Here is a 12496-nt window from a genome sequence, read left to right on the forward strand (position 1 = left end):
ACCAGGAGCCCAGGGAACAGGGATGGCTCCGATGGGCAGGCCCCAGGCTCACCTCCCAACCCTCCTGTGTTAGGTCCGGAAGCAGCAGAAGGAGCACACCAACCTCATGGCAGAATATCGGAATAAGCAGCAGCAACAGCAGCAACAGCAGCAACAGCAACACTCAGCTGTGCTGGCCCTCAGCCCTTCCCAGAGTCCCCGGCTACTCACCAAGCTCCCCGGTCAGCTGATCCCTGGCCATGGGCTGCAGCCACCACAGGGGCCTCCGGGTGGGCAAGCTGCAGGTCTTCGCCTGCCCCCAGGGGGCATGGCTCTCCCTGGACAGCCTGGTGGCCCTTTCCTCAACACCTCCCTGGCCCAGCAGCAGCAACAGCAACATTCTGGTGGGACTGGGGCCTTGGCTGGCCCCTCAGGGGGCTTTTTCCCTGGCAACCTTGCTCTTCGAGGCCTAGGACCTGATTCGAGACTTTTACAGGAGAGGCAGCTACAGCTCCAGCAGCAACGCATGCAACTAGCCCAGAAATTGCAGCAGCAGCAACAGCAACAGCACCTCCTAGGACAGGTGGCAATCCAGCAGCAACAGCAGCAGAGCTTGGGGGTACAGGCAAACCAGGCTCTGGGTCCCAAGCCCCCGGGGCTTCTGCCTCCCAGTAGCCATCAAGGCCTCTTGGTCCAGCAGCTGTCCCCGCAACCACCCCAGGGGCCCCAGGGCATGCTGGGCCCTGCCCAGGTGGCAGTGTTACAGCAGCAGCAGCAGCACCCTGGAGCTTTGGGGCCCCAGGGTCCTCACAGACAGGTACTCCTTACCCAGTCCCGGGTGCTGAGTTCCCCCCAGCTGGCACAGCAGGGTCAGGGCCTTATGGGACACCGGCTGGTCACAGCCCAGCAGCAGCAGCAGCAACAGCACCAACAGCAGGGATCCATGGCAGGCCTTTCCCATCTTCAGCAGGGCCTGATGCCACACAGCGGGCAGCCCAAACTGAGTGCTCAGCCCATGGCTTCCTTACAGCAGCAGCAGCTTCAGCAGCAGCAGCTACAGCAGCAACAACAACAGCAGCAGCAGCTACAGCAGCAACAACAGCAGCAGCAACAGCAGCTACAGCAGCAGCAGCAGCAGCTACAACAGCAGCAGCTGCAGCAGCAGCAACAACTACAACAACAGCAACTACAGCAGCAGCAGCTACAGCAACAGCAGCAGCAACAGCAACAACAATTGCAGCAGCAGCAACAGCAGCAGCAGCAGCAGCAGCAGCAGCAACAGCAGCAGATGGGCCTCTTGAACCAGAGTCGAACTTTATTGTCTCCCCAGCAGCAGCAGCAGCAGCAGCAGCAGCAGCAGCAGCAGCAACAGCAGCAGCAGCAGCAGCAGCAGCAGCAGCAGCAGCAGCAGGTGACCCTTGGCCCTGGCATACCAGCCAAGCCTGTGCAACACTTTTCTAACCCCGGAACCCTGGGCCCAACTGTCCTCTTGACGGGCAAGGAACAAAGCATTGTAGAGACAGCTCTTCCTCCAGAGGCCACTGAGGGGCCCTCCACACATCAGGGAGGGCCGTTAGCAATAGGGACTATACCTGAGTCAGTGGCGACCGAACCTGGGGAGGTAAAGCCTTCGCTCTCCGGGGACTCACAGCTCCTGCTTGTCCAGCCCCAGGCCCAGCCTCAGCCCAACCCTGTGCAGCTGCAGCCACCTCTGAGGGTCCCAGGGCACCAGCAGCAGCAAGTTAACTTGCTCCACACAGGAGGTGTGGGAAGCCATGGGCAAGCAGGCAGCGGATCATCTTCTGAGGCCTCATCTATGCCCCACCTGCTGGCCCAATCCTCTGTTCCTTTAGGGGAGCAGCCTGGGACCATGACCCAGAACCTTCTGGGTTCCCAACAGCCCCTTGGACTAGAGCGGCCAGTGCAGAATAATGCAGGGCCACAGCCTGCCAAATCAGGACCTGTCCCCCAGGCTGGGCAGGGCCTGCCCGGGGCTGGCGTCATGCCTACGGTGGGTCAGCTTCGAGCACAGCTCCAAGGAGTCCTGGCCAAAAACCCCCAGCTGCGGCACTTGAGTCCACAGCAGCAGCAGCAGCTACAGGCGCTCCTCATGCAGCGGCAGCTGCAGCAGAGTCAGTCAGTGCGCCATGCCCCACCCTACCAGGAGCCTGGGGCCCAGCCCTCTCCCCTCCAGGGCCTCCTAGGCCGCCAGCCTCAACTTGGGGGCTTCCCTGGATCCCAGACTGGCCCCCTCCAGGAGCTAGGGGCAGGACTTCGACCTCAGGGCCCACCCCGGCTCCCCACCCCACAAGGAGCCTTATCCACAGGACCAGTCGTTGGCCCTGTCCATCCCACACCTCCACCATCCAGCCCCCAAGAGCCAAAGAGACCTTCCTCACAGCCCCCAGGAGCCAGCCCCCTGGTCCCATCCCAGCTCCCCTCTGAGGCCCAGCTCACCTCCACCCAGCCAGGGACTCCAAAACCGCAGGGCCCATCCTTGGAGCTGCCTCCTGGGAGGGTCTCACCTGCTGCTGCCCAGCTTGCAGATACCTTCTTTGGCAAGGGGCTGGGACCTTGGGACCCCCCAGACAACCTAGTGGAAGCCCAGAAGCCAGAGCAGAGCATTCATCTGGAGCAGGTGAATGGGCAGGCAGTGCCTGAGCCACCCCATCTCAGCATCAAGCAGGAGCCTCGGGAAGAGCCATGTGCCCTGGGAGCCCAGGCGGTGAAGAGGGAGGCCAACGGGGAGCCAATAGGGGCACCAGGTACCAGCAACCACCTCCTGCTGGCAGGCCCCCGCTCAGAGGCCGGGCATCTGCTCTTGCAGAAGCTTCTACGGGCAAAGAATGTGCAACTCAGCACTGGGCGGGGGCCCGAGGGGCTGCGAGCTGAGATCAACGGGCACATTGACAGCAAGCTGGCTGGGCTGGAGCAGAAACTACAGGGTACCCCCAGCAACAAGGAGGTGAGTACTTTAGATGGATTGGAGCAGATAGAATTGGGGCTGCAACCTAGGGCAGCGTGAGCATGTCTGGTTCAAACAGGAGGCGAGGGCTCTGAGGAAGACAGCAGCCTTCACTGTGGGTTTATCTGGCTTAGGATACAGCAGCAAGAAAGCCTTTGACACCAAAGCCCAAGCGGGTACAGAAGGCAAGCGACAGGTTGGTGAGCTCCCGAAAGAAGCTGCGGAAGGAGGACGGGGTCAGGGCCAGCGAGGCCTTGCTGAAACAGCTGAAACAGGTGACCCCCCAGGAGCCAGCCCCCTGGTCCCATCCCAGGATAGGGGGCACTCTGGCCCCCAGCTGTGCAGTGGCAGAGATGTACACACTGTGGGTTTCCAACCTTGTCATCTTGCCCCTCTTAGGAGCTGTCCCTGCTGCCCTTAACGGAGCCTACCATCACCGCCAATTTTAGCCTCTTTGCTCCCTTCGGCAGTGGCTGCCCGGTCAATGGGCAATGCCAGCTGAGGGGGGCCTTTGGAAGTGGGGCGCTGTCCACGGGCCCTGACTACTATTCCCAGCTGCTTACCAAGGTCAGAAAAACGGCAATACCTCTTGGGGATGACGAGGTTCTTGGGGAGGTGGAGGTGGGAATGGAAGATGAGGAAATTGCTGATGTCGTGTGGGGCCAGGAGATTACATCAGTCTCCCTATGCCATCTTGCACACAACACCCCACCCCACCCCCAGAATAACCTGAGTAACCCGCCGACACCACCCTCGTCGCTGCCCCCCACCCCACCCCCATCGGTGCAGCAGAAGATGGTGAATGGCGTCACTCCATCTGAAGAGCTGGGGGAGCACCCCAAGGATGCTGCCTCTGCCCGGGATACTGAAGGGACACTGAGGGGTAAGTCAGGAGCAGAGTGGGCCTCTCCTTCTCTGGTAGGATTTAGTGCCGGGGGTCCAAGTTGGTTAGTATCCCCTCTCATACAGTTTGAGAGGAATGGTTGCATGTTGCCCCGTGCGCACATATGACAGGATACCTGAGGTTAGGAAGGGCCTCTCCAGGGCTGATGAGTTGGAAGCAGGGAGTCCAGAGAACAGGCAACAGAGGAGGTAGATGGCAGGGAAAGGGGTAATGAGGCTTTTGTTGGTGAGGAACAATCCTGCTTGAGTGGTTATAGAACTACAGTGAAATCTGGATTTGAATTCAGGTTCCTGTATTAATTTAGTTGTGTTAGCACAGCTAAGTAACACGGTTGATTTGTGTGGGCGCCAATTTCCTCACTATAAAGAGGCGTGATATTATTCCTCTGCTGGAGTTGTTAAAAGATGATAAACAAAGCCCAGGGCCTGACATAGAGGAAAGGCTCAATAAATACAGCTCATCTGCCCCAGATTTGTAGGTCGGTGGGTAGGTAGACAGCAGTTCGTAATAGCTAAGCTAGATCTTACACTAGTTAGGCCTGAAATATGGGGGAGAAAGCCGTGTCAGCTTTGGTCACCAGCCTGACTTTTCTTCTCCCTTTCTACTCTTCAGATACTTCAGAGGTGAAGAGTCTAGACCTGCTGGCTGCCTTGCCTACACCCCCTCACAATCAGACTGAGGATGTCAGGTGGGGGCAGCCAGAAATGGGGATGAGGAATGGGAGTACGGGACCGGGGCAGGTTGTTTCATCTTTCCTTTGGCCAATGGCAGATTTCAAATCCGGCTATGACATCGACTAATTTCTAGATTTGGGAGGGGGAGTCTGCAGGGCAGTACCAGCAAATGTCTACTTTTGGCCCACAGGATGGAGAGTGATGAGGACAGCGATTCTCCTGACAGCATTGTGCCGGCTTCGTCCCCCGAGAGCATCCTGGGGGAGGAGGCCCCTCGTTTCCCTCAGCTCGGCTCAGGCCGGTGGGAGCAGGATGACCGGGCTCTCTCCCCTGTCATCCCCATCATTCCTCGGGCCAGTATCCCAGGTAGAGGCTGCTCTGGGTGTGGGCCAGGCAGGGCTGGGTTGTCCGAGCTGGGGGGAGAGAGGCAGCTAGAGCTTACACAGGTCCCTCTCTCATTCAGTCTTCCCAGATACCAAACCTTATGGGGCCCTGGACCTGGAGGCCCCTGGAAAGCTGCCTGCCACAACTTGGGAAAAGGGCAAAGGAAGTGAGGTGTCAGTCATGCTGACGGTCTCTGCTGCTGCAGCCAAGGTGTGTCCTGGGGGTACCTTGGAGACCAAGGGGATCCTGGTCAGAAGGCAGCCCATGGAGCTTGTGTGGATAAGTTCAGTCACTCAGAACTATGCACTAGGACCTGCTGTGTGTGAGTGCCTGGGCCGGAGGCTTCAGGATTAGGGTAAATAAAGCATGAGAGGTCCCTGCCCTCAGGGGGGCTCCCTGTCCAGTGGTAGACCCAAGTCAACAAATGAGGAGAGTTGCACATGACACAACAAATGCTGTAAGACAGCATGTCTTCAGTCACATTTGGTAGAACTCTTGTTATTTTATTGTTAATGTTGACGGGGTTTTGTGGTCAAAGAAAATTGGAAATCCTGGTTGAAACCACAAAACAAGTTTCTTTACTACAAGGTTCCTCAGATCCTTTAATTTGCTAATGTGTATCGTGAGTCTCCAGGTCGTGGATATAGCCTGTGTCATTCCTAAACTTGGTTGGCACTGGTCCCTTTTGGTGGAGCGCCCATTCACGTCCGTAGCAGTCTCGGAAAGGTGCTATGAAGGAAGCGTGTGAGAAGGACAGGACTGACTGGCTGCTTGGGGAGTGGGCTTCTGGGTGTTGAAGGGTGTCCCTGTCAAACCGGTGACAGTGCTCACTCCGCACTGCCGACACAGCCCTCCCATCCCCTTCCCTGCCCTGGTAGAACCTGAATGGTGTGATGGTGGCGGTGGCAGAGCTGCTGAGCATGAAGATCCCCAACTCCTATGAGGTGCTGTTCCCAGAGAGCCCTGCCCGGGCAGGCATTGAACCTAAGAAGGGGGAAGCCGAGGGCCCTGGTGAGTGTGGCAGGAAAACTTGGGACCTGCGGGGAATGCTTCTGGTGGGAGGTTCTGATCCCTTCCTTCCTGCAGGAGGGAAAGAAAAGGGTCTGGGAGGCAAGAGCCCAGAAGCTGGCCCTGATTGGCTGAAACAGTTTGATGCAGTGTTGCCTGGCTATACCCTCAAGAGCCAGCTAGACATCTTGAGCCTCCTGAAACAGGTGGGTCTGGGAGAGAAAGGGAGGTGGGTGTCTGGCTAGAGCAAAGAAGGCAGAGGGCTTTGGGGAGAGTGGCATCCGGGTGAGAGGAGGGAGGGGGCCAGTTAAGTGAGGAGCTGGCACTAATGATACCGGGCACGTGCCCTCCCATAGGAGAGCCCCGCCCCAGAGCCACCCACCCAACACAGCTACACCTACAACGTCTCCAACCTGGATGTGCGACAGCTCTCAGCCCCGCCTCCTGAAGAACCCTCCCCGCCCCCATCCCCCTTGGCACCCTCTCCTGCCAGCCCCCCTGCTGAACCCCTGGCTGAACTCCCGGCTGAACCCTCAGCTGAGCCACCTGTCCCCTCGCCTCTGCCACTGGCCTCATCCCCTGAATCAGCCCGACCCAAGCCCCGAGCCCGGCCTCCTGAAGAAGGTGAAGATTCCCGGCCCCCTCGCCTCAAGAAGTGGAAGGGGGTGCGTTGGAAGCGGCTGCGGCTGCTGCTGACCATTCAGAAGGCCGGTGGACGGCAGGAGGATGAGCGGGAAGTGGCGGAGTTTATGGAACAGCTCGGCACAGCCCTGCGACCCGACAAGGTGCCTCGCGACATGCGGCGCTGCTGCTTCTGTCATGAGGAGGGTGATGGGGCCACTGATGGACCTGCCCGCCTGCTGAACCTGGACCTGGACCTGTGGGTGCACCTCAACTGCGCTCTGTGGTCCACGGAGGTATATGAGACCCAGGGCGGGGCACTGATGAACGTGGAGGTTGCCCTGCACCGAGGACTGCTCACCAAATGCTCCCTGTGCCAGCGCACCGGTGCCACCAGCAGCTGCAATCGAATGCGTTGTCCCAACGTCTACCATTTTGCCTGTGCCATCCGCGCCAAGTGCATGTTCTTCAAGGACAAGACCATGCTGTGTCCAATGCATAAGATCAAGGGACCCTGTGAGCAGGAGCTGAGCTCTTTTGCTGTCTTCCGGCGGGTCTACATTGAGCGGGATGAGGTGAAGCAAATCGCCAGCATCATCCAGCGGGGAGAGCGGCTGCACATGTTCCGTGTAGGGGGCCTTGTGTTCCATGCCATTGGACAGCTGCTCCCTCACCAAATGGCCGACTTCCACAGTGCCACTGCCCTTTATCCTGTGGGCTATGAGGCCACACGCATCTACTGGAGCCTCCGCACCAACAACCGCCGCTGCTGCTACCGCTGCTCCATCGGCGAGAACAACGGAAGGCCCGAGTTCATAATCAAAGTCATCGAGCAGGGCCTGGAGGACCTGGTCTTCACCGACGCCTCCCCCCAGGGTGAGCACTGGGCCCTTGAAATGGTAATACGAAAATGGGAGAGATCCTCAGGGTCTTTGTGAGTGACCTTCCTCCCCTGACCTCGGGCAGGTAGAGGTCTTCTAGAGATCCCCAGAGAAAGTGTTTTAGCCTCTCTTGGTCACCTTAATTGCTCTTGTAATTGAAGATGTTTTGCTAGTCTACTTCGTGTATTCTAGCTTCTTTTCCTACCTGCAGTGGAACTAAAGAATATTCTGATTCTGAGACCGCATCATCTAGCTCACCCACCCTGTTCTTAACCACGTGTTCCTTATGGTTGCTTCGCCCTGGTCAAAATTCTGTTGATCTTAGTTTTAGCGTTAATGATAAAAATAAGTGAGCATGTACCATGTGGCACAAACTAATGTAAGCGACTGATACAGGTGATTTTGTTTATGCCAACCCTATGATGTAAGTACTTTCATTTTTCATTTTGTAAGTACTTTCAGTTTATACATAAAGAAACAGAGCCTTAGACAAATTTGAGTATTTGGCTTAAGGGCCTAAAGCCGGTGCTGGAACTTGAACCCAAGTCTTCCCAAGTCCAGAGCATGCCTATTGTTCTGGCTCTCGGTTAGTCACTGTGGCCTGTGCTGGGGCTTCTGGCCCTTGGGTCCATGTTTGTGTGTCATAGGGCTCTGTGATGCCCCTCCAGGGTAGGAAGCCTTCTGGCTTGTTGAGGGAGAGTGGGACGGGGAGGCCAGTGGAGGGTCCTGAAGAACGACACAGCCTCGTGACAGGGAGGTGTGCAGGCCGCAGGAAATGACCATAGCTCCAGATGGAGGTTAGGGCTGAGGTCAGTGAGCAGAAATCGCCTCTGAGGGCTGCTCTCTTTCTTTGCCTCTTAGCTGTGTGGAATCGCATCATTGAGCCTGTGGCTGCCATGAGAAAAGAGGCCGACATGCTGCGGCTCTTCCCTGAGTACCTGAAAGGCGAGGAGCTCTTTGGGCTGACGGTGCACGCCGTGCTGCGCATAGCTGAATCAGTAAGGAGGGGCTGGGGGCCAGGTGGGCACCGGGGACTCTGGTCCTGCCCCCAGAATGCTCAGGCTAAGGCAAGCACGGCCTGTGCCCACAGCTGCCTGGAGTGGAGAGCTGTCAAAACTATTTATTCCGCTATGGACGCCACCCCCTGATGGAGCTGCCACTCATGATCAATCCCACTGGTTGTGCCCGATCGGAGCCTAAAATCCTCACACACTACAAACGGTGAGCTTGTGTGTGGGGGGGCTGTGGGATGTGGGAGTGGGTGGTTGGTAGGAACCCTCCGGCCAATTAGGAGGGTTTGGGGGTTCACTCTAGGCCTCCTGATTAGAGGGTATGCAGGTATCACTTAGGGTATCCCTTTCCTCTTCCTCCACCCTGCTCAGGTATCCTAGGTTGACCTGGGGTCTGGGATAGTCTTATCTTGGGCACCCCGGGAATGGCTATTGGGGAGGTTCTGGGTAGATGGTGGTGAACTTTTATGGAATGTGTAAGGGGGCCAGTCACCTCCTTCCTCTTATTTTGCTTCTAGGGGGCCTGTGATTCTCCCAAACCTGAGACACCCTATAAGTGTTAGGGTCACCTTCCCTTCCCCAGGCTGAGTTGGTGTCAAAAATAATTAGAAATATAATGGAAAAATCCTAAAACCTTACGTTTGTATAGCACTTTATACTTTTTTTTTCAAAGCGTTTTCACATCCATTATCTCATTTGATCCTCACAACAACCTTATGAGGTAGGTAGGGCAGGTGGTATGACCCCCATTTTACAGCTGAGAAAACTGAGGCCCAGAAAAGTTAAGTGACTAGACAAAGGTCACGCAGCTGGGACCAGAACCTTACCTCTTGACTTGCGGTTCACTGCTCTTTCTGTGTGCCACGGTAGCCTGACTTTGGTCCCTGGGTAGAGGGGAGGCAGAATCCACGTAACAGGGTTTTCTTGGAGGCCTTTTGTTGCTCCTTGGGCTGTGGTAGAGCATCAGGCTCTACTACCCCAGTCATCCCTAGTCCTCGATGCAACAGTGGTTTTCAAACTTTGTGTGTTTCAGAAAGTCCTGGAACACATAAACCGAGTAAGCCGAACCTGGCCCTCTTCGTGCATAACTCCCCCTTCCCCAAATTGGATTCATCCAGAAGCATTCTCTTTTCATCTAGGTTGTGTATTGGAATTCCAATGACATTTTGTTAAAGAAAAAAGAAAAACAGATTTCTGCTAAATAGAAAAGAATCAAAAACGTTTGAAAACCACTGCTCTGGGATGGGCAAGATTTTGGCTGGTGCCCTAGGGTGGTGAAGAGGCATCCTGCCAGGCAGCAGTCATTCCCCTGCACTGAGCCATCTGCACAGAGCCCAACCTTATGTCAGAGAAGGGGACAGTCTGAAGAAAGGAAAGGATACCACTTTTTGGCTGTGAATTCAGAGCCACTTTTAATTCAAATCCAGCCTGATGTGGTAGACACGGCCCCCATTTTCAGGGCTTCCAGTATGTTCAGGAGGTAGAACTCGGATGTTTGAGCAAATCATGAGCTTAAATTCCAGGCCTCAGCTGCTTGGGGAAGACCTCCCAGAGGAGCATGGCCTTGTGTAATGTTTGGCAAGAGGGGGGTTTAAGGTGGGGAGATGGGAGAGCGGGCTCAGTGTAGGGGAATTGGTGCCCCCCTCTCCCTCCACCCCCCACCCCCCATCCTGGGCTCTCTGTCCCACTCAGGTGTCGGAAGGGTTCCCATAACTAGTGGCTACCTCACCAAAGCCAAGACCCACATGCCTCCGCTCCATTCCCAAGACAGCACATGCCCCTAACTGGCATGTTGTGCATCCCGGGGAGGAGGCGGGTGGTGTGTGTTTGGTCTGAGGGAGAGCTGTCTTGTCATGGCCTGTGTCACCTCCCAGGCCTCACACCCTGAACAGCACCAGCATGTCCAAGGCGTATCAGAGCACCTTCACAGGCGAGACCAACACCCCATACAGCAAGCAGTTTGTGCACTCCAAGTCATCACAGTACCGGCGTCTGCGCACTGAGTGGAAGAACAATGTGTATCTGGCTCGCTCCCGTATCCAGGGCCTGGGGCTCTATGCCGCCAAGGACCTAGAAAAGCACACGATGGTCATTGAGTATATTGGCACCATCATTCGCAACGAGGTGGCCAACCGGCGAGAGAAAATCTATGAGGAGCAGGTATGGACTGGCAGAGGGGCCATCTTGGTATATGGTCTGCACTCAGCGGAGGAGCAGGGGCAGAATCGGGGTCAGGGGAGCAGGTGGAAAGCTGTGGGAGGAGGAGGTAAGTGATGGGAGAAAGGCAGAGTAAGAAATGAAGATAAGCCCACTGCCCGCGTCTGCTACCTGATCTCACCACCAGCACCGCTACCATTCTCTGATACTCTCCTCACTTGTACAACTTCTTCCTTTCCAGAATCGAGGCATCTACATGTTCCGAATAAACAATGAACATGTGATTGATGCTACGTTGACCGGAGGTCCTGCCAGGTGAGAGAGGAATGAGGAAGGAGGGATTTAGGGGTCCCTGGGTGACACTCAGGGTGGGCCAAAAAGGAACCAAAGCCATCCCAACTCAGTTGCCTGGCATCCCCGACTCTGGCCCGCTGCTTAGGTACATTAACCATTCCTGTGCCCCTAACTGTGTGGCGGAAGTTGTGACGTTTGACAAGGAGGATAAAATCATCATCATCTCCAGCCGGCGAATCCCCAAAGGAGAGGAGGTGAGAGGAAGTGTCGTGTGTGAGTGACAAAGAAGCTCCCTCTTCTCTGCCATTCCCTAGAGCCAAGCTCCAAGGCCACTGCCCCCAGATCAGATCTCTGCCCTCCCCTACTCCCTCTGGGGGGGCTGGCATTGATTTCTACCCTCTTCTCTTTCCAGCTGACCTATGACTATCAGTTTGACTTTGAGGACGATCAGCACAAGATCCCCTGCCACTGTGGAGCCTGGAATTGTCGAAAATGGATGAACTAAGAAGCTTAGAGGCTACCAGGCAGGGGAGTCCCCCCACCCCCAACCTCTTCCCTGAAAGGGATGAGGGGGAAGAGAGGTAGCAGCCAGAGCCAGGACCCAGGGCTGGGGCTGCCGGCTGACCGGAGCCCCTGGAGCAGGAGGCTGGGGCAGAGGGCCCTAGGCCAAGCCCACCCTGGGCACCAGGGGCAACCCTCTTCCCCGCCACCGGCCCCCAGGCTGGCATCTCTGCCCCCAGCTCCAGGAGGGGCCAGACAGAAGCAGCCATTGGGCATCTCAGGTTTGAGGGGGATATGGGCCGGGAACTACCCAGAAGCAACTGGGAGGCAGCAGGGAGAGGGGAGGAGGATGTGTGGCCGGGCCTCACAGCCCTGCTGCTCCCACCGACCTCTCCGGCCCAACTCAAGGCTGCAAAGAGACTTGACTAAGCTTGACAATCCCAAAGGCCGGGTCCCACACCTGGCCCTGCCTGCCGGGTCCTGCCCCCACCCTCACTCCCATCCCCTTCCCTCTCAATCTGTCTCTGTCTCCCTCTTCTCCTCTGTGTTTCTGTCTCTCTATGGGTTGTGTTTCCTTGTTTTCCACTCTGACAAATGCAACATGAACGGGAAAGAGGCGCCCAGCTGCCCAGGAGGGCGAGCCAGGCAAGCCGGGCAAGGAGACCCCGCACCCACACCTACCTCATTTAAGTGTTGGATTTTTTGCTGTTTTGAAATGTGAGACCCTCTCCAAGCCCCCTACTGCCCCGATCCTCTCTTCCACCTCACTGCCCTCTTCTGAGTGGGTGGAAGGGGGGTAGGAAGAGGAAGAAAAACAACAACAAAAAATCCATCTTTGTTTTTAATTATGGGCATGGGATGGTGGTTGAGGCTAATGATGATGAAGATTGGGGATAACTGGCCCCGAGTTGCTCTAGGACTTCCTTCTCCATCTAGACATGGGGGCAGGAGGGGGTGCTAAACCTAGGACCAGGATATCTCCCTCCTGTTTTCCCAACCCCATCATGAGCCCATTTGCCCTCCAGCCCCTGGATGGGGTGGGTGGGTGGTAGGGTGAGGGCTATCCCTGAGTGGCATGCCCATACCCAGTGAGGCAGGGTGTGGCCCGGAGCTCCCAC

General features: G+C 56.6%; 1 protein-coding gene across 1 annotated transcript in view; it reads left to right on the top strand.

The window, feature by feature from the left end:
- The window catches only part of KMT2D (lysine methyltransferase 2D), a 38427-nt gene extending 26234 nt beyond the window's left edge, over nucleotides 1-12193 (top strand). The window contains 16 exon segments of the mRNA XM_040488262.1: nucleotides 74-2944; nucleotides 3079-3219; nucleotides 3344-3511; nucleotides 3668-3827; nucleotides 4461-4536; nucleotides 4713-4888; nucleotides 4986-5116; nucleotides 5785-5917; nucleotides 5993-6120; nucleotides 6271-7411; nucleotides 8278-8414; nucleotides 8507-8637; nucleotides 10301-10586; nucleotides 10825-10898; nucleotides 11023-11131; nucleotides 11290-12193. Coding sequence (XP_040344196.1) covers nucleotides 74-2944; nucleotides 3079-3219; nucleotides 3344-3511; nucleotides 3668-3827; nucleotides 4461-4536; nucleotides 4713-4888; nucleotides 4986-5116; nucleotides 5785-5917; nucleotides 5993-6120; nucleotides 6271-7411; nucleotides 8278-8414; nucleotides 8507-8637; nucleotides 10301-10586; nucleotides 10825-10898; nucleotides 11023-11131; nucleotides 11290-11382 — 5955 coding nt within the window. The 3' untranslated portion in view covers nucleotides 11383-12193.
- The last annotated feature ends 303 nt before the right edge of the window (nucleotides 12194-12496 follow it).

This window comes from Herpailurus yagouaroundi, unplaced genomic scaffold, assembly GCF_014898765.1.
Source record: "Herpailurus yagouaroundi ecotype Mexico unplaced genomic scaffold, PumYag 166, whole genome shotgun sequence".
Classification (NCBI taxonomy): Eukaryota; Metazoa; Chordata; class Mammalia; order Carnivora; family Felidae; genus Herpailurus; species Herpailurus yagouaroundi.